General features: G+C 40.2%; 1 protein-coding gene across 2 annotated transcripts in view; it reads left to right on the forward strand.

Annotated features, from left to right (window-relative positions):
* dse (dermatan sulfate epimerase) overlaps positions 1-20,160 on the forward strand; it is a 28,552-nt gene extending 8,392 nt beyond the window's left edge. For both annotated transcript variants that reach the window (XM_084952163.1, XM_084952164.1), the window contains 4 exons: positions 2,387-2,640; positions 10,075-10,314; positions 13,632-13,839; positions 16,821-20,160. In XM_084952163.1, the coding sequence (XP_084808289.1) occupies positions 2,387-2,640; positions 10,075-10,314; positions 13,632-13,839; positions 16,821-18,567 (2,449 nt within the window). In that variant the 3' untranslated portion in view covers positions 18,568-20,160. The remainder of the gene's footprint in view (positions 1-2,386; positions 2,641-10,074; positions 10,315-13,631; positions 13,840-16,820) is intronic.
* Positions 20,161-21,686: the final 1,526 nt, after the last annotated feature.

Here is a 21,686-nt window from a genome sequence, read left to right on the forward strand (position 1 = left end):
GTGTGCCGGAATAAAATAAAAATAGTGGAATAAAAAGCAAACAAGAGAAATATATAAAATCAAAACAAGTGTGTTTTGGCATAATTTAATATCAAGTCCAACTCTAAGTTTGCAGTAACTTTTATTCTCTTTTCTTTTTTCAACATAAAAAAAGATCTGATTTTCAAATGAATGAATATAAATTTAAGGATCCACCTAAAGGAAGAATACCATTAATGCATTTTATCAAGTGTGTAATTGGGGCAGCTGGGGGTTTCTGCAAAGGCTCAATAGTGTGTGTCCATAGACCACAAAGCAGAGCTAACTGCATACATAACCACAAAGTTTAGAAGTTTTAATGGGAATTTTTGATCATTTTTGCACAAGTGCATTTCTGAGGTTAGAGACTAATGTGAAGGCCTGGATCGAAGTCTCTGCTCTAGTTGATCCCAGTGGTGTTCTGTCAGGGTTGAGGTGAGGACTCTGTGCAGGCCAGTCAAGTTTTCCACACCAAACTCACTCATTCATGTATGTATGGACTTTACTTTGGTGCACAGTGATGTTGGAACAGGAAGTGGCCATCCCCAAACTGTTTCCCCAAAGTTGGTACTCTTATGCTGAAGCATTAAGAGCACTATGCACCTCAGCAGCCGCTGACTGATTTTATGTGGCCTACCACATAAAATCAGTCGCTTTCACTTTGTTACGACGCCACCAACAGTTGACTGTGGAATATTTAATAGTGAGGAGATTTCACAACTGGACTTGTTGCACAGGTGGCATTTTATCACTGTACCACACTGGAATTCCCAGTGATTTTATACACTTTTGTCCATGGAAGTAATTGGAAAACCTCAATTCAGTATAGCAATATAGTGTGTTACGATAGTAGTGAAACTGTCTAATGCACACCGGGCTGCAGGACAGGGGATACCCCACTACTCACGCGCCATTTTCAGTCAATGCAAAGAAAAGTATTAAAAGAGTAGGAATATACCCATGCGGCATGATTCTGTTTTTAACTTAAAAAACATTCACTAACTGTCCTAGGACTTTCTATCACTATTATTGTCATTATTATTTTATAGTATTGTTCTGTTTATTTATATCCTGCTGCTAAACTAATTTCCCCTTGTGGGACAATAAAGAAATTGAATTGAATTGAATTTAATTGAATTAAATCACCATTAAAAGCACTTGGTAGAAAGACTATGTGATGAAATGTCTAAATTGCACAAGGCAATGAAAAAATTCATGTTGGTTCATATCAGACAACATGTATACAAATGGTAAATACAACAGGATACATATGTGATCGGTCAGTATTGGCTAACTGCAAATCATTATTCTCCATCCCTTGAACTTTTATTAAATGTGCCTTGAATATATTTTTGTATCTGAAAGTTGAAATCTTTGTAAGTCTGTTCCGTTTGGAATCCCCCCCCCCCCCTTTTTTTTTTTTTAAAGACTTCCTGTTGCTTTCATGGCGTGCACTTGCAGCAGATTGGACTCTTTGTAGCCTGGTTGCTGACGTTGCTCCAACTAGTACCGGATGTTTTTGTAGACTGCAGATGCCAAAGCTTGAAAAATGAAATTATAGCAGCATTATAAATTTCTGTGAAAGGTAGTACAACTACAGTGAAAGTCAACAAACTAGGCTTGATGGTTAGTCAAATTACCTAAAATGACAGTATTTAGGATGCTACACCCTGTGCTTACTTTGTGTCGCACTGAAGTGGAATGCTGCCTACTGTCCTCTTTTGACCCACTCTCTACAACAGAGGTGCAAACTGATTCTTAGTTACCACAATTCAAATTTACACAGGAGTTTTTTTCAGTTGAGATGAACAGATTTCTATTATTTGTTGTTGTTGTTGCTTTAGTGTTTAGTAATTTATCCTTGCAGCTAGACTGGAGGTGATAACAGGACTCTAGTCCGGTTTAGATCTTAAGAGAGCCTTTGTGTAGATCTCAGCACAATCCATGATGTTAATTATTGGCTGTTAAAATGCAGTCCACACATCTGTAGTTCAGTTCTCTTTAATTAACCTGAACAGAATGGTTGCTTTCACTTTTTTTCTCAAAAGTAACACTTTGCAGTTCACACATCAGCAGTCTTAGATCCAACCTGGAGAGAATCTACCCACGCTGCATTTCTAATGTCTCGTTTTGTTGGTACACTTGTAATTTTGCTGATAAATCCTATTTAGCGTCTTTATTTTGCTTTCAAGGAGACCAGCCCTTTTACAGCTGCTATGTTAATTAAAAGTCTTTGCAAAGGAAGGCTTTCTTGTTCATTAGAAGCCATTTGCCAGGATTTCGTTGAAAAGAGTGAAAATTTCATACTTGCAATTTCTTTCCACTTGCTGATGCTTTCCTTTCTGTTTGTCTGATCTATGTATTGCAGGCTTGTTAAAGACGCTCCCTGGGATGAAGTTCCTCTTGCACACTCTTTAGTTGGATTTGCCACTGCCTACGACTTCCTGTATGAGTACTTGAACAAGGGCCAGCAGGAACGTTTCCTGCAGGTGATCGGCAACGCATCACGCCTGATGTATGAGAAGTCCTACGTCCGAGGGTGGGGGTTTCAGTACCTACACAACCATCAGCCTACCAACTGTGTGGCTCTGCTCACAGGAAGTCTGGTTTACATGATGCAGGGTAAGTGTGTGATGATTACGTTTCTGGCTTCGCAGATCAGTTTCTTGAGTTTGTTGCTGTATGTTATTCTCAGTCTGCTGTGCCAGCACATCACAGAATTATAAAACATTTTGAGATATTAAAGAAAAAGGAAGGAAGGAAAAAGAAATCGTTTGGTTTTTTTTTGAGGCCTTCTGTGTTTTGTCCAGTTTATTGTCAGTGTTCAGACCAAGGTATTTATAATCCTCCACTGTGTCCACACAAACCCCATGAATGGGGTTTTTACCATGTTCACATGCAGATCTTTCTGTCCATGGTGTAAAAGGTGGAGACAAACAGGGAGAAACAGCTCCTGAAGAAACACACTAACAATAAATGGTCTATAGCAAACATTTATCTACAGTCTTCTGCCGAATTGTGTGATTAAAACACACATTATCTTGATTCCTTTTCTCCTTCGTAACACAGACGATGCCTCTAAAGCGTGTTTCAGCTCAGTCCTTTGTGTGTTTTGGTTTCTGGTACTTCCACAGTTGTTCCATCACATTAGTTTCTCCCCAAAATATTTCTCTTGTGTTTTGTATGATTTTTGTATTTCCGTTGGTGCTTTGTGTGCTTTTGCAGCCTTTTCTCTAATTGCTGGTGTTTTCTGCACATATGCACCACAGAAAGGTCGCACTAATTAACAGATTTAGGTAGAATCTATTTACTGAACACCAATGATGCTGTCCATTTGTACTTTATTGCTCACACTGGTGATCATTTTGAATTGTGGAAAAAGCCACAAAAAATTCTGTTTTGTTTTCTGTTTGTGTGCCTCAAATGTTTTTATGAAGAAATATTTTTCCACAAATAGTTTGGAAGTTGGAGAGAAATCCTGCAAACAAAGCAAAATGCAGCCTGACTAGACGATTTTCATTTGTCTGGATTTCGTTGAAGGGATTTAGTCAAACATGGTCCAAAGTCTGATTCCGGGAATTCTTTAGGGGGATGGGTTACACTAACACATGATCAATTGTTGTTTTTTTACACGAATGTGAGATATTGAGACATTTCATGCTGTCATGTCTTCAACTTAATCTGCTTCCATGATGTTTTTCTCTCAGTCTGAGCCTCTGATCATGTAGGTAAACTTCACTTCCACCGTCTTGAAAGGCAGATGGAAAATGTATGCACTGAATTCTTGTTCTGCACAACTTTGTAGTAGCACATAAAGCAGTACTAGACCTGCTGCAGGTTCCTGTTAGAGTAGAAGGACTGCCATGTAGACAGAGTCAATGTGGAATCTATCCAGCAGCTGGACAAAATCACCTTTGGGTAAGCAACTGAATGACATGCACAACCCTAACCTGACTGGGTGGTAGGGAGAACACAAGACTGAAAGCAGCATACTAGCTAGTTAGCTCCTGCTGACTGTTCAAAATATGAGTGAGGGGATTGTCCTCAAGTAAAATTATTGTTTTTGCTAAAACAGTGTCAGAATCTGTAGTTTTAGTTTTGGTTTTACACTTTATATGTTAGACAGCTGCCCCTTTTCTGGTTTCCTCCTCAGACTTTGGACACTGTTATTTAAGTTTCTCCAGTTTTGCTTTTTCCTTTCTTTCTGTCCTAGCAGTACAGGATTCTCTCTTACAACATTGTCGCCACTTTCTCCACTTACTCGAAAAAGGCTCTATAAAAAATATAGAAAACCCCGCATGAGCAAGTGCTTGGTGAGAGTGGGAAGGCAAAGCTCACTTTCAACAAGAAGAAACTTCTGGCAGAACCAGGCTCAATAAGCTGAAGATAGGATAAAGACACACTGTGGAAAAGACCCAGTGATTAAGAGATTAATAATTACTAATGATTATATGCAGAGAGGTGCATAAACACATAGTGAGTGAAAGCTCACTATGTGTTGTAATGTAAAAGGAATTGTTCCTCGCACAGAATCCTGTGGAATTCCATATTTAACCTAAGTTTACATTTACAACAACAAACTGGATTCTGTTAGATAGGTATGATTCAAACCACCGCACTGCAGTACCTTTAACACCTACGGCATGCTGTAATCGCTCTAATAAAATATTATAGCTTATAATTAACTAAGAAAGCTGGGTCAAGTGATGGCTTTTCATGTAAGAATTTAACTACTAATTTAACTGCCAGCTTGAAGGCCTGTGGTACATAGCCGATTATTAAACATTGAAGCATTAATTAATGGTAGAACTTCTCAGAGCAGTCTTGTAGGAATAGGGTCTAAAAGACATGTTGATGGTTTGGAGGAAGTAATTACTGAAGTTAACTCAGAAAGATCAATTGAAGAAAAAGAGTCTCCAACCGATCAATGCTACTGAAAGTAGCTGTAGATAATGTTACGTATGTGAGATGGTTATGAGTAACTTCTTATCTAGTGGTTTAAATTTTCGTTTTGAAGAGATTCACGGTTCATTAGATCATTAGTTAAGGTTAAAGGGATACTTGGCCCAACTATTTTTTTTGTCTGCCTGGCTACAGTGCTGCAGAGAAACCTAGGGTTCTTTTTATTTTCTTCAGTGCAAATGTATTTCCTTTTATATGGGCTCAAAATGTGGTCATAAATATTTTGTACTTGTAAAAAAGATTTGTGTGTGCGTAAAAAAGATTTGTGTGTGCGTAAAAAAGATTTGTGTATGTGTAAAAAGATTTGTATGTGTAAAAAGAATTTGTGTGTGCGTAAAAAAGATTTGTATGTGTAAAAAAGATTTGTGTGTGCGTAAAAAAGATTTGTATGTGTAAAAAAGATTTGTATGTGTAAAAAAGATTTGTGTGTGCATAAAAAAGATTTGTATGTGTAAAAAAGATTTGTATGTGTAAAAAAGATTTGTATGTGTAAAAAGATTTGTGTATGTGTAAAAAGAATTTGTGTGTGCGTAAAAAAGATTTGTATGTGTAAAAAAGATTTGTGTGTGCGTAAAAAAGATTTGTATGTGTAAAAAAGATTTGTATGTGTAAAAAAGATTTGTGTGTGCATAAAAAAGATTTGTATGTGTAAAAAAGATTTGTATGTGTAAAAAAGATTTGTATGTGTAAAAAAGATTTGTATGTGTAAAAAAGATTTGTGTGTGCGTAAAAAAGATTTGTATGTGTAAAAAAGATTTGTATGTGTAAAAAAGATTTGTATGTGTAAAAAAGATTTGTGTGTGCATAAAAAAGATTTGTGTGTGGACTTAGCCCAAAAAAAACCCTGCAAGTTACAAGTACGAATTTTGACCCTATTTTTCTTCCTTTCATCTGATTGGTCAATGTCATGTCAATCACAAATGTAACAATCCAATCAGAGAACAGATGGGTTTGGCTGTCGGAGGGGCCCTTTTTTTGAACTGCAGGTCTTTGAAGGGAATAAATGCCCTTTTACATGCCAACCCAGCGTTTTCCTTCATCACCACGAAGGAAAACAGTCTGTGGTCGTCCGAGTTTGGTGATTTTTGTGTCACAGGTCTACGTGTTTAATATAGGGACTTCCACAGCCTTTTCAACAGCGCTGCGGACCGCGGGGTGGGGGCGGGCAGTGTTTTGGAAATGACAGTCTTCATTACAAAGCTTTCTTCGTTATGAATTAGCATACATGTTTTTATTGAACATTTGAAGAACCAGCAAAAAAAACAGAAACTCTTGTAGAGGACATAAAGTCAGAGATAGAAAAGACAAGGAGCAGGTGCATCTAGTACAGGTAGAGCTGCTGCAAAAACCCACAGAGCCCAGCAGCCAGCGCAACAAATTCTGGATCCTTTGCTTTTAGTTAGCAGTTAGCATTAGCAGCACATCCTGCCTCCAATGTGAAAGGACTTTTATGCTGCGCACTGTGACTCACAGCAATGGTCCCGGGTCAGCCCTGACTTTGTGTTAAACTAATCCTAAAGTAATAATGGTATTTCTAACCACTGATATACCAAACCTTTTTCCTTTCAACAGCTGCTGAAAGCTAGGGGACCTAGCTGCTATCGGATATTTATATAGAGATCCTCCAGCTTCAAACTGTATCACCCTTCAAGGACCTGCAGTTCAAAAAAGCGCCCCTCCGACAGCCAAACCCATCTGTTCTCTGATTGGATTGTTACATTTGTGATTGACATGACATTGACCAATCAGATGAAAGGAAGAAAAATAGGGTCAAAATTCGTACTTGTAACTTGCAGGGTTTTTTTTGGGGCTAAGTCCACACACAAATCTTTTTTTATGCACACACAAATCTTTTTTACACATACAAATCTTTTTTACGCACACACAAATTCTTTTTACACATACAAATCTTTTTTACACATACAAATCTTTTTTACGCACACATAAATCTTTTTTACACATACAAATCTTTTTTACGCACACACAAATTCTTTTTACACATACAAATCTTTTTTACGCACACACAAATCTTTTTTACACATACAAATCTTTTTTACGCACACACAAATTCTTTTTACACATACAAATCTTTTTTACAAGTACAAAATATTTATGACCACATTTTGAGCCCATACTTTTATAGCTATCCTTATTTAGAGAAATGGGCTGTGGGTGATTTGGAATGAGTCATGTTCCCTATCATACGCAAATCATACAGTAAGAACACATTTGTCCTGTGTGTTCGTGTCATACATCTGATGGTGATTTTGCGTAAAAACTCTTTGCGCAGTTCTTTTGTGTTGCACATGTTAGTAAATGGGGGCCGCTATCTTGAGCATGTCCTTTGCAGAATCTGCCATGATTACTCCAGTTCACTATCTCAACACCATCGACTAAATATGTATGTGAAGCAGAAGAGGAAGGAAATCAAGACGTTCTCAAATTGTTTTCTGGCATTTAAGATTTAGTCCTGATGTAAACTAAATTTAAGCTCAATTGCCGAGAACCACTGTGGTCACAGTGGTTTTATTTCTGCTCTTTTTTCATAAAGGTTACCAACAAGCACACAGTCCTGTGACATCTCAGGAAAGTTGCAACCTGACCTTGTTTTGCTTGGTTTCATTTTACTCCCCAAAAATGACTTTGCTCCTGCTCTGCATTACTGAGGAAATACACTGTGTTTTCCTCAGCTTGGGTGCTTTGTTTATGACATATTTAATTTCCTTAAAGTGTGATTTACAAGCAACCTCATGCAAAGATGTGAGTTTAAAAACTAACTGGGGTGAAAGAACTTTGCTTCCTAATAGTTTGGCAACACATGATCGATTTTAAGTGATCCAAAAAAAAAAAACTGCTTTATTTAAGATTCTTTTTTAGCAGCTTCATTCAGGCGTCATGTCTAACGCTGTGCTTAATTCAAGCTTAATTTAGGCATGGCATTAAATTCAGTCCTGGCTCTGAATAACTGAAAGCTTTCCATTTATCGCTGCCAAAAACTACGTACTATATTTTTTCATAGGTTATCTGACAAAAGCTTTTTGCACACTGCTGCCAGTTTGAGAATGAGTTAAAGATGTTTTCATCGTAGCAGTGTACGTCCATTCCTACAGGTCAGATGTCAAAACTGGCCAAAAGTCATTTTATTATTTTTTTGACACACAGGGTCAAAGAATTTTAATCAGTATAACAAGAGGCAGATCTGCTTACATAGACATTTTTTTTTCAAAATAAACATGTATTAAAGAAACAACAGAAGAGTGGCTTGAGTTATACTGAATTTATTTATAGACATTTGAGCTTTTATGTGAAAAACATGGAACAATAATCTCTTCTTTGCTTAAACTTTGTTTAAGGACTGGAACTACTTCATTTGTTCAGTAGCTACACAGCTCTGTTAAAAAACTGCAACCAAATCAATTTTATTTTCATTCAAGTGTCGCAGCTTAAAGGCTGAGTTATGTTTATTTTTTTGTCTTCTGGGGGTTGATGCATGAAGTGATGCACTCAAGATTGTGAGCGATAATCACCTATACACAAATATTTGATAGTGTTACTGTAAGTGCTAATGTCTGCCTTTTTGATCTTTAAGGGGATTTTTCTTGTGTTTCTTCCTCTTCCCTCTTCAGATTCAAAAAAGCCAGATCACCACCAGGCTGAAAAAAAGAAAAGCGTTGCTGCGAGGCGACTACCATTCTGTCGCTTGCTTTTAGACGAGTATTTATTGATCCGTCCGTTCAAAAAGAACATGTCCTTGTGACATCTCACATATTGTTGTCAGGGATAAGATCATTTTTGTGTCAAGATGTTAATTTTGGTCCGTATTGCCTGAAACTAACCGGCTGTCCAGACAGACTGAAGGATTGCTCGGCGAGTCCAGGAGCATTAGTGGAAAGTTGCTGTTCCACATTCCTCTGGAGTGCAGAGTGAAAGTGCTCTGAAGGCTGAGCTGGCAGCTGTGGTTCCTAGCACTTAGAGCGTCATGCCCTCTGTCGGTCAGCTGTCCACAGCGTTAGACTCTGTGATAACAGCTACTCTATGTACATGCGTATGAGCTCACATGCTCATAGAGCCTTTTTTCCCTTTTTGTAAATGTTGGTGTACGAGTACAGTGACTTGTGTGGTGTGCCATCTTTTCGATTTCTGGATGTTCTGTGGACAACATTTAACTGTCACGTCATACATGAATGGTGATTATTAATACCTCTGTACCTCACTGTAGTAAAAAGAAGCCTGATTCTTCCCTGAGAAGTTGGGGTGGAAGTAGGTTGCAAAACAGAATACAGATGTACAGTGACTGTTGGAAAACTTAAACTCTGGCTTAAACTCTGTTTCCTGTATGAAATTTGCCAACTGGATGTGTAGAAGGATGTCAGCTGATGTGGGATGGGACAGACATCAGCTGATCTGCCAGGATTGTGGTAAAGCCTGACTTAATGGCTTGCCTGAACTAACGCTATATATATATATTTTCTTTCTTTCTTCATTTCACAGCAAAATCAAATCAAAAATGTATCTATGTTCTTTTCTATATCGCAGTTTCCTTTTAAATGTGCGAAATGACGGGATGTGGACATTAATTATATTAAAGTGACAGACAGCTCTGAAGTTGGCTCCTGGACTTTTGTAAGCACTGTTTAAGCCCTGTTTGTGTAAATGTAGTCTTTGTGTCCCTGTTTGATGACTTGTAAATACCTGCTCTGTGCACAAAACCCAACCAAACCAAACCCATTCAGGGATGGCTCCAGTGGGTGGACCATGTCTCAGAGAAGGGGGGTGTTGTGGGGAGCGTGTCAGCCAGAGTTTGCTGACAGCCCGTGATTCCTCAGTGAACTGTGGCTACAGTGTTTATGTGGCTGCATGTTCTCATAGTAGATTCTGTGTGTGTGATCTGGTCTGTGTTTATGTCTAAAGGAGTATATATGGTGCAGTGTAGCATAGCTGTGTGATGTAGCCACAGCTAAATATGGAAGCTTTCTTTAGATGGCACCCTCAGATCCATCAACAGGCAGAGTCAACTCTGAAAGTGTTTCATGAACTGAAATTTAGATTTAGTTTTGGATTTTTTTGACACCATCTGAACTTCCTGTGTTCCAGGTTACCTTCAGGAGGCCTACCTGTGGACCAAGCAAGTCCTGTCCATCATGGAGAAGTCTATGGTTCTCCTGCAGGATGTGACCGACGGTTCCCTGTATGAAGGAGTAGCATATGGGACTTACACCACCCGCTCTCTCTTCCAGTACATGTTCCTGGTGCAACGCCACTTTGCCATCGGCCACTTCGACCACTCTTGGCTACTTAAACACTTTGCCTTTCTGTACAGGACCATCCTGCCCGGTAACAGTGACACCACATGCTGCCAGCAAAATTAATTATGTGATTTTTTTTTTTTTTTTACTGTAATGGTTATATTTAGGCAAGCACATAAAAAGTCAGTAACCTGTGAGGAAGTCTTTATTCAGCTATGAGTGGCCTAGACATCTGGCTTATGCCTACTAGAACGCTTCCAGCCAAAGGCCTCATTATGTTAGCTTAGGCATGAAAATTACCTCAGGCTGCCCCGCTGGAGAGCACCCTCTCCTCTGAACTGATATGGGGCATGCATGCGTGTAGTTATTACCTTTCTGGATGTCTGACAAAGCTGTGCTGAGGCATGCGGGGATCTGTGGTGTCCTGGGGGTTTTGTCTGGAGGTCAGGGCGAGGGTAGCAGTGGGAGGAGGGGCCCCCAGGTCAGACTCAGGCATTTTGCAGCCAATTGCTGACAGTTTCTATATTGTAGCTGAGCAGCAATTCTGCACCCAGAAAGCACCTCTAAGGCTACGTTCACACTGCAGGCGAAAGCGCATCAAATCCGATTTTTTTTGACCCTATGAGACCCATATCCGATCATGGTATGACAGTGTGAACGGCACAAATCCGATATTTTCAAATCCGATCTGGGTCACTTTCGTATGTGGTACTGAATCCGATACATATCCGATGTTTTAGAAAGCGACTGCTGTTTGAACGGTCATGTCGCATTTAATCCGTCTTTTACGTCACTGACACAAGACAGACGCCAATTATCAGCGCCGGAGAAGCGCCCGAGAAGATATCGCGAACGCTTCCTGGCCATCCAGCGTAGATGTCAGTGAAACTGTTGGGAAGACAACGTTGGAGAAACGTGAACATTTTATTTGTACTGTATAATCTGCAGATTCTGACAGAAATCTGCAACTATTCTTTGAAGCACCGCTCCTCTCTAAAACAGCAATAAGGTTATTATTAGGTTATTTACATTATTATGTAAATAACAAAATAACTTAAAGCAAAAATTTAAAATAAAGTCCGAAGTCTTTATATTAAGGGCCATCAGTCAAACAATATTGTTTGCTCTGGGTCTAAACAGAGCGCGTTGTGTGTGACATCTTCTTTTGCGCATGCGGGCCGCTTTGAGCGTTCACACTAGAGAGCGTTTGCAGTCGCATTTTATTTGTAGTGTGAACAAGCAGACCAAAAAATCGGATTTGATCAAAAAATCGGAATTGAGCATTAAGACCTGCAGTGTGAACGTAGCCTAATTGCACTGACCAGGAGAGCCTGAGCTTCAGAGCCACAATAGCAGCTTTCACCTCCTACCAGACAGGAAGACAAGGCCAGATTATCCCAAACTGGCCTCGGAGCAGCCTGAATGATCGCTGTCCCCACACTAACTGTCTGTGTTCTTCTTTTGGGATCTTGTGAGATCTTAATGAAATAATAAGAGGTTTAATGTTACTTAATCGTTCACTGTTTTTAATGTTGTGTTCTGTTGTTGGTGTGTATTGGAACAATAGCTCAAGCTGAAGCTTCACAGTTTAAAGAAGCTAAAGTGTCAGAAGACAGCTGGAAAAAAGGAAGTTACTGTCAGTTTAAGTTCCAGTATTAGTCTGAGTCTTGAATGCAAATGAAGAGATGCCAAGTGCTGTAATGTATAATGGCATGTCCATATGCTATTTTATATAAATGCCAGATTTACTTACCATTGCTACTTTTCCAGACAGATTTTGAAATAGATAACAACCTTATAATAAGTCAGTAGCATTTTGACATGTAATTTAATGAGATGCGATTTTTAAATAACTCAATCCGAAATTTCAGAGTAGTGTTTTTTTGTCTTTCCTCTCATTAACTCATATGACGTATAAGATTTATGTGATCACACTTAAATCCAGGCTGGAGATGGTTGGCGTTGGTAGTTTTGCGTAGTACATGTACTATGATATTTAGAAATCCAAGCAGTATAATTTGCTTACTTTACTTAACTTGTATGGAGATGCAGTGTTTATGTTATTTAATCAGTTATTTTTTTATCATGTGTTGCATGAAAACGCCACCAAAGCACAGAGTCTACTGGTGGATGAGAGCAGCTGAGCTCAGACAACTATTAAAAAAAGCTCTAAATAGTAACTAAATAGTAACTTTTTGGGCTGTTGAGTTTCCATATATCTATGACAGGCATTATCCAAGGAGATGATTTTTGTGACATCATGCCTTAAATTCCAGTTACCTGGATTGATACTTGTGTAAAACCTCTGTGTTTACCTGAGCACTCGAAACGCTTACTGTAAGCCACATCCACCAGTGTACACATGCTTTCATCCCTTTAAGCCCTGTCCATCACACCTACTCCAATGCATGCATTTGGCATTGCCAGGGATTGACCCATGCTATCTCCTGAGTTGGAATAGACCTTCTTATCATCCTGACAAACATGACATTGCGAGTTGTCTGTGTCAGGAAAGTGTGAGTGCACCTAAAAACAGATGCCACCCAAGCAAAATGAAGGCTAGGCTGAAGTACAAGCTGGAGGGTGAATAATGAAAAAAGGTGGAAGGTCAGTTGTAGTGGGTGTTGCTGAAAGACTGTGGAGGATTGTTGTGTATCTTTGTATTTTGTATGGTTGCTTGTATGTTCTAAAACTGTTGACAGGATTAGAGAGTCAGTCAGTTGAAATATAAATGACCAACGTTCTCATAGATGTTATTGTCAGTTCATTTGCAGTGTTTACATAAAGTTAAATGAAGAAAGGTTAATTTCTATACAGATACAAGAAATATAATTCTACCCATGGTCCAATGTAAAACTAATCTAAGTACTGCTGTGCAAAGGATAATATGAAGACATTAACTTTGGTTTGAGTGTAAATTACACTGAAAGCAGGGGCTTTATAAGTCCGAAGAGACTTACCTTGACAGTGTTTGTGCTATAAGTTCCCGAGTGTTTGGGTTTGACAAATGATTTACTGTGATAACATGTTGTAGTTACTATAACGGGTTTCTAAGAACCCTCTCAACAACAGAGAGCAAGAGTTTCCTTATGTAATTATAGACAACAAAACTGCGTGAACAATTTGCACTTAGTGTGGAGCTGAGCTGGGCCACAGAGGTTTAAGTTGGGGAATGCACTTTTGTTACACATTTGTGATCACAAGCCAGATCCTTTCATAATGAGCTTTGCGTGGTTGAGTTTTGTAATTTGCAAAGAATTCATAGTGTTTAAAGTGCTATTTTTGCACATTTTTTGGCTCTACAAACCTCATACTCACTCAGTACAACATTTTATTTGTCATGTGTACCCTTTACAAATGAAATATGGTGTTTTTGTCTTCTTTGTGTTTTCACCATCTCACCAGGATTTCAGCGAACTGTAGCAATTGCAGATTCCAACTATAACTGGTTCTACGGGCCAGAGAGCCAGCTGGTATTTTTGGACCGCTATGTGTTGCGTAATGGCAGTGGAAACTGGCTGGCAGATCTGATTCATCAAAACAGGGTAATGGAAGGGCCAGGGCAAGCTGGAAAAGGCCAGCGATGGTGTACTCTCCATACAGAGTTCATTTGGTAAGCTGCTCAGGTTAATTTCATCATTTTTTTGTTAGTGACAGTACTTTAACATACACTTCTGCACATCTTGTCAGGGGTCACTTTTTGGTCATTTGGTCAATTTTGCATGTAAATTTAAATGGATAATATGATAAATTGTTGCCTTTTTTTTACACTTGCCAATGTTGGCCTGGAAGATCATCCATTTAACAGGACAGATGGCCATGAGAGTCTCTTGGCAATGAGCATGAGACAGGCACCCACTAATTATTCTTGCACCAACTGCGGCTGCATGGCATTAGCTGAGAGAACTGCAAGGCAGCACTCGAGCCTGACATCCTGATTGTCAAAGTTTTGCTGTCAGCTGTTTCTCACTGCAACGTTTCAGCTACTGGGAGGCCTTGGTCACCGACCTTTGGGTGCTAACCAACACCTAACAAGTGTATTGTGGCTTTCTCCCTTGAAAGCAACAGGCTTGCAGATTTTTCTATACTTGGATAATTAGTTGACATGCGGCCCTACTCAGATGCAGACTGTCTTAGACATAAAAACTCTTCTTGTGTTTGTTCAGTTGCTGGGGAAACTGACAGAAGTCGTGGAAGCCACTGGGGCTTCTTTCTTGGGGCCCCCTGCAGGTTTGGATCAACAGCTTGGGCCTTGACCCCCAGAGGGACCAAAACAGGCCAGTGGTAGTGTTGAAGTAGTGCCTTCAGTCTCTGGACACCTGGAGGAACTGGACTTTTTTTGACCCGTGGTATTCCTTTGGATCACTTCCCTTCCACGGGGAAGTGGTGGTTATAGATTCCTCCCTCTAAAGCTGTGGTGCTGTGTCAGACCACAAGATAACATGTATCATGATAACCAATGGGGCACCAGATCAGGTCAGTTCCTGGAGGCTCAGCAGCTCTTAACATGAGCCTCTCCTCACCTTGTGAGAATGAGTCAGACATCATTTCTGACTAAAAGTCCCCTGGTGTATGAGAGGAGGCTGAAGCCAGTGGTAGATCTAGCAAAGGCATGGCGGCAAGTAGGGATGGGTATTGATAAGATTTTCACGATTCCAATTCCATTTTCGATTCTGTTTAACGATTCGATTCTTTATCGATTCTCTTATCGATTCTTTTTAAAAAAGGAGAACACTAAGGTCGAATAGCTTAGAACTTTGTTTTATATCTTCTCTTTGAACAAGATAGAAATTTAGGAGTAACAAGGCCTTACAAACCCAACAGTGAGATCTTAAGAGATCCAGCCTATGGCTCTTCAATGGGGTGTCACAGGGTTCCCAGGAAAAAAAATTGTAAATGTAAAATAATAAAATAAATATTCTTCTGTAGCAATAATAAAGTATAGCATAAATTATTCTGTAGCAATTACACAAGAATATCCAGTAATGTCCCTGCCTACAATTAAACACATTCACTTACCGAAAATCGGGGGCATCTGCTGTGGCAAATGGGTGCAAGCCTTTGACCACAAACTTAGTCACTGCTCGGTGACATTCGTCTATCCTGGCCTGAAAGGAGACGCTACCGGTAGACTGCAGCGAGAACTGCCAGCATCTGAGCCAGCCAGACTCTGTCTGTCTCTCTCATCATGGTCACCTAAATGCACAGTAATGGCAGGTTTTGTAATAAGGCAGATCGCGCTAACATAATATGCACTGTTAGTTGATTATTTACCTGCCACATTAACGGGAGAGGACGTACAAACGTTACCGCTGCTGCTGGGTTGAGATTCACGAGTCCGGAGCGGAATTAAAAACACGACATTCATTTAAGGTTATTGCGTGTTTTGTGAGCAAATGCTTTTGTATATTCGCAGTGTTTCCTCCCTTAAGTGAAATATCTACTTTGCAAGTATTGCAAGTTGCCCTGTTGTCATCCGTTCTTGTAAAGTATAATCAAACTTTTGAGCGTTTGAGCCGCCATGTTTCCTGCCAGGTAAATGACGCTCCGCAATGTGGTGACGTCATTCGGGGCGACTGGAATCGATATGGGAATCGCTTGCAAAAATGGCAAACAATTCCAAGGAATTGAAACAGTGGGAACCGGTTCTCAACAAGAACCGGTTTTCGATACCCATCCCTAGCGACAAGTGATCTGTTTGCTTTGGAAACATCAACGCACTCACATACTTGACATACTTTGCCCTGTTCAGGCTCTAAGACTGTACATTGACATGACTCCTGGCTTCTGTAAGATAGATGCAGTCTTGGTCTATCATGAGAGGCACAAACAGAGGCTTTTACACTGGGTTGTTGATACCATTTCAGAAGTGTAGAGACTTCGGGGCCTCCAAATTTCACCTGTGAAATGTCCTTCCACCAGGAGTGGAGCTGTAGAGAGATGTTTCCCTCAGTGACATCTGTGCCACAGTTCTTGAGCTTCTTCCTGTACCTTTGCCTGCTTCTGCAGGGTTAATATGGTCAACCCTCATCCTGTGGTGACAGCAGTTGTGCAGGGCCCTTTGGTCTGCGACTGAGTTGTTGTCTGAATCTCTTGTGACTTTGTTGGCGTGAGTCATCCAGGTACTTAATGTCTTCTCTGGCGGTCAGCATTAAATAGAACAGTGCCAGTCTCTGTGTTTACATGTGCTCAATTAACCTTGATTAACATTTGAATACTATTAATTAATATTTTAATATTATTTTAAAATAAAAATGACTGCTCTAGGATAATAACACCAGCCACAGCCCAGTCCATGATGGTTCTTTTAAATGGTGTAATGAGTCTGATACTCAGTTAAACATATTTAAGATGAAATATAGACATAGTCATTGATTTTAGAAAATCCACTCATATACATAATGGATGTGGTTTTGCATTGTCTTGCTCAAATTTTCAGACAATTTCTTTTTCCTTGAAAGGTTTGAAAATTTGCAAATATTTTTCCTGATTTCAGGAAATATTTTTCCTGAATTGGTACATTTATTTACATTTTAGATAGCATCCCAACTTTTTGGATTTGGGGTCAATAATATCTGTCGTCTGGTTCTGCAGGTATGACCCAGGCCTGGTCCCCAAACCCCCATCAGATTTTGGAACACCCAAGCTCCACTACTTTGAGGACTGGGGCGTGGTAACATATGGAAGCGCTTTACCCGTCAAAACCAACGGCTCTTTTCTGTCCTTCAAGTCAGGGAAGCTGGGGGGACGTGCCATCTTCGACATTGTTCATAAGAACAAGTACAAAGAGTGGATTAAAGGGTGGAGGAACTTTAATGCCGGCCACGAACACCCTGATCAGAACTCTTTCACGTTTGCGCCCAACGGTGTCCCGTTCGTCACTGAGGCACTCTATGGACCAAAGTATACCTTGTTGAACAATGCGGTTTTGTTTAGCTCAGCCTTCTCAGGGAGTTGCTTTAAGCCATGGGCTGGACAGGTTACAGAAGCCTGTGATTCCAAGTGGTTAAAGTACAAGGTGGGGCCAGCTGCTGATGCTCAGGGGAGAGTGGAAGCTGCTCTAGAGAGGAAGGGCATGATCTTTATCCGAGGAGAAGGACGTTCTGCTTACAATCCAGAACTGAAGATCGGGAATGTCCAGAGGAACCTGCTCCTTCTTCATCCACAGCTCCTGCTTGTTGTCGACCACATCCACCTGGATCCTGACAGCCCCGTCCGTGCCATGAGTGCCTTCTTTCACAACACGGAGCTGCCATTCCAAGGTACAAAGGTAGATGGTGTTCATGGAGCGTTTATATCACACGGGGAGGATAAATATAAGATGTTCTGGATGGACGACACAAACTACAGTAACAAAGGGGTGGTAGGCTACTGGAATTACCCTCGAGGATACCCTTATAATGGCTCCAACTATGTGAATGTCACAATGCCATTGAGGTACCCTCACACTAGGATGGCCTACATTTTCTTTGGACCAGGTGTGGATGTGCAGAGCTTTAGCCTGCGTGGGGATAATGAGAGGGTCGATATCTACCTGGCCACCAAGAAACACATCTACACAATTTACCTGTTGACTGCAGAGGTCACCAGCAAGCCACTTTTTGCCATGGTGCTATTGGACAACAAGAAGATCGTATTTGAGAAGGAAGCAGCTGAGGTTAGCAGCTGTCCGGAGGAAGTGGAGGAATACGTCAGCCTAATGGAGGACAACCTCCAACACGTCAAGCCCGTCTTCCAGCAGATGGAGAGGCACATCCTTGGACGGGTCCTCAACACCGTCAGCTTCCGAAAGACAGCAGAGCGCCTCCTCCAGTTCACTGACAAGAAGAAGACGGAGGAAGCCATTGAGAAGATGTTCGCTATGTCCAGAAAACAGAGCAAAGGTAAGGGGGGGAAGAGAGTGAACCTCGGAGACAAGCTCTCAGAGACTCTACCTGACATTTTTGCACAGATTGAGGTGAACGAAAAGAAAGAGAGACAGAGAACTTCAAAGCGCACATATGATGACAGTCCAGAAGAGGGCGATGCAGATACGCGGGCCTTTGTGGATTACGCAGACAGCCGCAAGAACAGAAAGGGGGGCTTTTTCAAGGGTCGCAAATTCAAGGAAGTTCACATGGTCACCACAGCAGGAAGCGACAGTTTACCCAGCACGGCTTCCTACATACGCCTGTTCCTCCTCCTGAACATGGCCACCTTCTTTTTACTGCTGGCTGTACTGCTGACTCGCTTTAAGAGGGGTCGGAGTCTGTACACACAGAGATGTTTCTACAGCATCCTTCTGATCGACTGCTTCATCCTGCTGTACCTCTACTCCTCCTGCTCTCACACACAGTGCTGACATCACGAGTGTACTGAGCACGCCAGCTGATCCGTGTGCAGTTTGAATGACCTCACACCTCACTCTGAGCCAGGTCTTATGACAGGATAGTAAGGCCACTGTTCCATAAAACAGAACTGAGATTTCAAGAAAAAAATGGGAAAAAGGTGGAATGTTCAAAGATTAATTTTACAAGAAAAGTGTTGATGGTGTGAGACAAAGTTAAATCACAAATCCAGCTTCCATCACATAGTATGAGCATCTTGTAACATTACAGATGGTATCAGTCAGGCAAGTTTTGCTCCTAATCTCATGATTTCTAGCGCATCTTATTATCACCTGTATTGTTGTAATATCACAACTTTTGCTTTTATTCTCACGGGTGTGTAATAATTCCAAAGCCAAGAATGAAATCATGGTACAAACATTCACCATAACATCTTCTCATACTGCGATACCCACATGGAGCTGTAAACGCCAAGTTAAAGAGTGCTAGGCTGGTGAAAGCTGTAATGATGTCAGACTGCTCAGGTAAATAATGAACTTGAAATACAGAATCAGAATAATAGAGAGTTTGTTCGTGGTGTGTTTATTTTTCATTTCAAGCACAAAGAGAAAGCAGCATATATGTGCCAGTGGGAGGGCACTAAAGGTATCCACGGAGTACTTTCACCTCCTCCCTTATTTCCACAGTGGATGGATCCATGTTTTGATTAGGCACAGAATTTATACCAGATTTTACTCTTATTTTTTAATTTTTATATGTATAAAAAACACTTAATGGTAATGTTAGATAATTAATTTGCATGAGCTAATTTAATGTTTGTTGCTTTTGTCTGAGAAACATTCCCTGACTCAGGATTGGCAGAGAGTCAGCTTTGTGAAACACTGGCAGAAACTTTAAACCCCACCCCCACCCACATATACTTCTAATAATTTGTTTTATTTGAATAAAAACAACTTTTTAGCATTTGAAGATTTTTATTTGAACTTTTTTGTGTACAAAACAATCTTGGAATGTTGACTTTAATATTGTGATGTAAATCTTAAAGTTCTGTACTTACACAGCCCAAAATCACACATTTACCTCAGGGCTACTTAATGATTACTGATCTATAGATCAGGACTGCATTCTGGTAATGAGTGTACACTTATGGGAAAAAACAGTAGTCTTTTTTTTGTCATCTCACAGAAAAATCATAGTATGAGACATGCAGTATACATAAACATTTACTGTAAGAGTTTTGTCTTTTCCATGTGGGTATTCTTGAAGTCTCTGACTGTTTCTAACAGTGGCTTTAATTCTGTGGGATGTAATGAGTGTCTGTTTAGGAAAAGCAGTGATTCCAAGTAGGAATGTTTGAATTGCCAAGATAAGAGGAGACCACCTCTAATAATAAGCTTCTGTGGAGCTTTAGAGATCTGTGTGAAGTACTCTGAGGTGTTCTCAACTACAATGCCATCTCCACATTTGTACTTGAGATTTGTCTTGCTCTACACAATTGATAGCAACACTTGTAAATGTATATATTTTATGTTAAAGCGAAAATATATTTTTTGGTCTCTCTCTTTTTTACCATTTGTAAATAAAGTTAGAACATGCAGAAGTTTCAATTCGCTGTGTGTTGTGTCCTGTAAGCGTGTTACAGTATGAGCAGTACTATGGCCACTGCACCATTACGGCTGTGGAATCAAATGCTGATCAACACTTCAGTGTGTTACATCACTTATTTTTTCATGTACTGTTGGCTGACAGGGTTGTAATTTGGTGTAACATTAGAGTTTGGCCCAGTGAAGTGACCATACACAGTGCTAAGTTCTCAACTAACACATCATAGCTTAGCTAGCAAAGCTGTATTTATAAACTGTACAGATGTAATGCACAGTCACATTCATCTGATAATTGTTAGGTAACAGACTTCTTGGACCATCTCTAGCACACAATGCACAATATTATTTGTCAGATAGTTCTATTAAAAGTTTATTTTCCAAAAGCTACTAAAAGTACAAACAGTCTGTGTGGTCTAATTCAGGGATGCTAGTTAGTAGAGGTGTGGACTAACATGTCAATAAAGCAGCCACACCCCTAACCTTGAGCCTTCCCTGAAAATATACAGTTGCTATGAAAGGAGAAATTAACCACAAAGGCCAAAACTGATGTTTTCTATCAGGCTGTGAAATGTTTGTGTGTTTAAAAATGGGTGGTTGACTTTCTTTTTTGGACATTAGAGGAACTGCAGTTTTTTGGCACCTTGTTTGCGTTATTGTTCAGCTCCAGATGAACACATGTGGAATGACACCGGCACCCCCTGAAATATGCCTGTTCTGCCTCATTCGTAGTCTCCACAATGCCATCCCATTGTACACATCATGAGCGCAGCTTGTCTCTAAACACTGTAGCAGAAAGTGGTGGAGGAGGAAATATTTGGAGTTGTCACATTATCTGCTGACTCCACACGGACAACAATGATAAGCAGTCATCAGCAGCTCTCATATTCCAGCTGCACTGTTTTGTTGTTGTTTTGGAATAAAACCTACCTCACGTTGTCTCTTGTTGAGACAGTAGCTGATGTAACTGAAACATCACTGGCTGGCCTTTTATTGACTTCCATCAGCTCCCAGTTTGGGAGCTGATTCCTCCACTCCTCACAAAAATACTGTGAGCTGTTTCTTTATGATTGAGTAGATAATTACCTCCAGATGTGTTCCCAGCATCTTGCCTTACATGAAGACCGGCTTCTGTTGACCTGTTTAAATGCTTATTTATTTCCTTTACTTCAATAACAAATAAAGCCTTCCTGTGCCAGGCCTGACGGGCCAGTTCAGTTCATGTTTGAAAAACACGTCTGATGAGCTTGAACCTCAAAAAGAGGCCAGCCATATAACCCCACTTAGAATGTGATAGAGTATTAAATGCTGCCCTCTGCTGGACATTTTAGGGTTATAACTGATCTATACAAAGTGATCAATGACACCATAAGCTGAGGCTGTCTGAAGCTTTTTTCTTACTGAATCATCTCCTAAATCCTTTCTTGGGTTTACTCTGCTGTGTATATAAAGATGGATAGTTTTGGGAATTAAATAGTGGAAAAGAAAAGTGCCTTGAAACAGAAGATTCTTTCATGGCCATATGGAAAACC

This window comes from Perissodus microlepis, chromosome 15 (assembly GCF_051167445.1).
Source record: "Perissodus microlepis isolate ML-2025 ecotype Zambia chromosome 15, ASM5116744v1, whole genome shotgun sequence".
Classification (NCBI taxonomy): Eukaryota; Metazoa; Chordata; class Actinopteri; order Cichliformes; family Cichlidae; genus Perissodus; species Perissodus microlepis.